At 45.0% G+C, this 3,040-nt stretch overlaps 1 protein-coding gene across 1 annotated transcript in view; it reads right to left on the bottom strand.

Annotated features, from left to right (window-relative positions):
• Positions 1 to 392: 392 nt before the first annotated feature.
• htra1b (HtrA serine peptidase 1b) overlaps positions 393 to 3,040 on the bottom strand; it is a gene marked incomplete at both ends in the record, with an annotated part of 17,160 nt that continues 14,512 nt past the window's right edge. Inside the window, 6 exons of the mRNA XM_080542576.1 lie at positions 393 to 561; positions 1,665 to 1,760; positions 1,859 to 1,916; positions 2,078 to 2,192; positions 2,667 to 2,699; positions 3,032 to 3,040. The exon at positions 3,032 to 3,040 is cut by the window's right edge and continues 186 nt beyond it. Of these exons, the coding sequence (XP_080398702.1) occupies positions 393 to 561; positions 1,665 to 1,760; positions 1,859 to 1,916; positions 2,078 to 2,192; positions 2,667 to 2,699; positions 3,032 to 3,040 (480 nt within the window). The remainder of the gene's footprint in view (positions 562 to 1,664; positions 1,761 to 1,858; positions 1,917 to 2,077; positions 2,193 to 2,666; positions 2,700 to 3,031) is intronic.

The raw sequence follows: 3,040 nt of genomic DNA, 5'->3' as shown, positions 1-3,040 counted from the left end.
CTTCTCTGTCTCTATAACTGACAGACCAGGGTGGGGTTTTTTGACCAATGACATTAGTAGAGTATAAAAACAAATGTGATGACAATGTGATGACAGCCACAAACAGGAAGGGATCAGTTTCATTGACGATGGAGGAGTCTTTTAAATGCCTATATGACAAAACATACCAGTATACAATGCAAAAGGAGGTGCTAGAATGGCTGTATCGCCCTGGACGTGTTTCAGTTCCCAGAGGACAAGGTGTGGGCCTCACAGGCCTCTGTAGCTTGGGGGGGGGAGGGAGGAGACACTAGTAAGTATAGGTTCTAAAGTGGGCGTGGCTCCAGACACACACCCTAAAAGGTTCGTGGTTTTGAACACTGAGAACCAGCCTCGTGGGAGGTCGTGTCAGGTCAAGGGTCGATCTCGTCGGGGATGATGGAGAGGATGACGTCCTCGTTCCCTCGCCGGACCACCATCCGCAGCGTACCGTCCTTCTTGATGGAGGTGCTGACGTCACTGGCCGTGGTGATGCGCTGGCCGTTGATGGTGATGATGACGTCACTCTCCTTTAGACCACCGCTGCAGAAGCGGAGAGAATATAGCGTGTTAGGGACATGGAGTGTAGCTACACACAAATGTGTTTACTGTAAGATAGCAAAGACATCCCTGTGTTGTGTGCATATGATAATATATAATAATATATAATACCTAATATATGCCATTTAGCTAACGCTTTTATCCAAAGTGACATACAGTACAGTGAGTGCATACATATCTGATGATGGGGTCTCTTAACTCATACAAATAACCTCTTAAGCGCTTTAACCAAGACTCCCAAGGGGTGTGTACGTTGTGGGGTCTCCCTCCCATGGAACATGAAAAGGCCTCTTATAATTAAGAGGAGACAGCTTTCCGCATTCAAAAAATATGGGTTAATTTATGGTTTGAATGAACTTACAGAGGCAGTAAATCAACATTCTTCTGAGACACCGTGAGAAACTAGATCTGACCGAGGTCCTTCAGAAACCTCAGAGCCTAATGCAAGCCACAAAAACCCACCAGACAGAAAAGCCATTCATTTCCTTGTGTGGGAGACTGCAGTCTCAGCGCAAATTCTTTTAAGTGGCCGCAAAAACTCGATGCATTCTGGGTGAGTGAGTAACTTAACTGGGCTGTCCGATCATGCTGTTTATGTGGTCATGAAACGCAAGTCTATTGGGACTGTATGAAGGCTGTTTCATTTTAAGAGTTGAGGACAATGAAGTCGTAGCAGCGTTTATGATGGGTAAACCTAGCCAACTCTGTTCTTGTGTGGGAGACCTCAAGCACAGACATTGGGAAATTCATAGTCCAGAGCATAGAAACCACCCCTAGCCCCTTCACACTTCTAGGCACTCGACTGGGGTATTGGGCGATCTGCGTTAACCGATTAGGCCGTATGACAGAAGCTTTGAATCCTATGCAATCTGCCCAGTGATCAACATGTCGTTTGAAATATAGTAGACCAACATACAGCACTATAGCAGGTATCAAAGTTGTGTGCTGGAAAACCTTGTTAGTGTGTAGGTTAGGGTTAGGGTTAGGGTTAGGTCATTTTTGGTCATTCATATCTGAAAGGATTGGAGAGGGGCTGATTCTGGACATGGACAGGGTCTTTCGTTTTGTTTAGATGGACCACTTACAATGCTGCTGGTGTTTTTGGGATGACCTCGATGACGTACGCTCCCGAGGTGACATCAGGGAAGTCAGAGTGTCTCTCCTTGAGCTCCTTTGCAAGTCTGCGGAAACGGGAACATTGGGAAAAACATGATCAATATTGAATATGTGTTACAGATATTTCAAATATCATCTGTATCATATCAAACCTGTGACTTACGGTTGAGTGAGAGTCATCATTCTGACACCGATGTATTTCTTCTTGAGGACTGCTTTGCCTACAGAAAGAAGAAGGTGAAAATCAGCGATCCTAATCTGAAAGTCACTTGATACGTCATAACTGATAATCCCAAAGGCTGTGACGAGGGTTGATAGACTTTGCAAGCAAGCTGTGAATAATAATAAATAATCTTCTTACTCTGAGACCCATAGGCTGTACCTTTAGCCTGCCTGTCATGAGACTCTGCCAGAAACTGTCGGATCTTGTCGGAGGGGATAGCGAAAGAGATGCCTGCTGTCACCTTCAGAGTGTTAATCCCAATCACCTCTCCATCCTGCACGGAACACACACACACACACGCACGCGCACACACACACACACACACACACACACACACACACACGCACACACCCTGGTAAAAACCCACACTCACACTACTACTCTGACCATCTGCTCTCAAAGTATGGTCTCACTCCCAATATAACAGTTCATTCTGTTACCTCAACATACGGTATTGTAAAAAAAATCCCACATTTTCAAATAAAATGTAACTAACTCTGTTTTTGAGGTTACATACGTTTTCGCTTATTATTATAATAATTGTAATCATTTTCAGCTGTTTGCCAAGCTATACATACGACTTCATATGTTCTTACTGGCTCAATAGAATACAGAGCAGCTGGTAGAGGTAGACATTGGAGGTTGGACACGTTGTAATGCATGGAATGGAATGATTCCGTTCCATGCATTACAATGAGCCCTCCGAGTTCGACCTCCACCGGCCTTCACTGATGTAACATACTCTTACCAGGTTCACCAGAGGTCCGCCTGAGTTTCCGTACTGTAAGACAACAACAGTGGGGTCAGAGGGGACATTAGAGGACACGTCTAGAATTCCAGCCCAAGTAATGGGGCAGATAAGGAAGAGCTACTGTGGCTTCTGCCACTACTAAATGCCTCTGTTCTGTTGATAAAGATCCAGAAAGAAAGATGCATCTACCACCAGAAATAAAGTGTGAAGTGTGTGATGGGGCCCTCTATACAAGCATCAGCTAGTGAGCATTCCAAGTTACTGTGTGATAAACAAAGAAAGACAGACAGAGAGAGAGAGGAGCAGAGAGAGAGGGAGAGGGAGAGAGAGAGAGAGAGAGTCAGTGTCAGTGTCACACTCACATTGATGAT

Source organism: Nansenia antarctica (assembly GCF_963989245.1).
Source record: "Nansenia antarctica genome assembly, chromosome: 11".
NCBI classification, from domain to species: domain Eukaryota; kingdom Metazoa; phylum Chordata; class Actinopteri; order Argentiniformes; family Microstomatidae; genus Nansenia; species Nansenia antarctica.
Note: the sequence above shows the minus strand (reverse complement) of the source record. Positions and strands in the feature narration are given on the sequence as shown.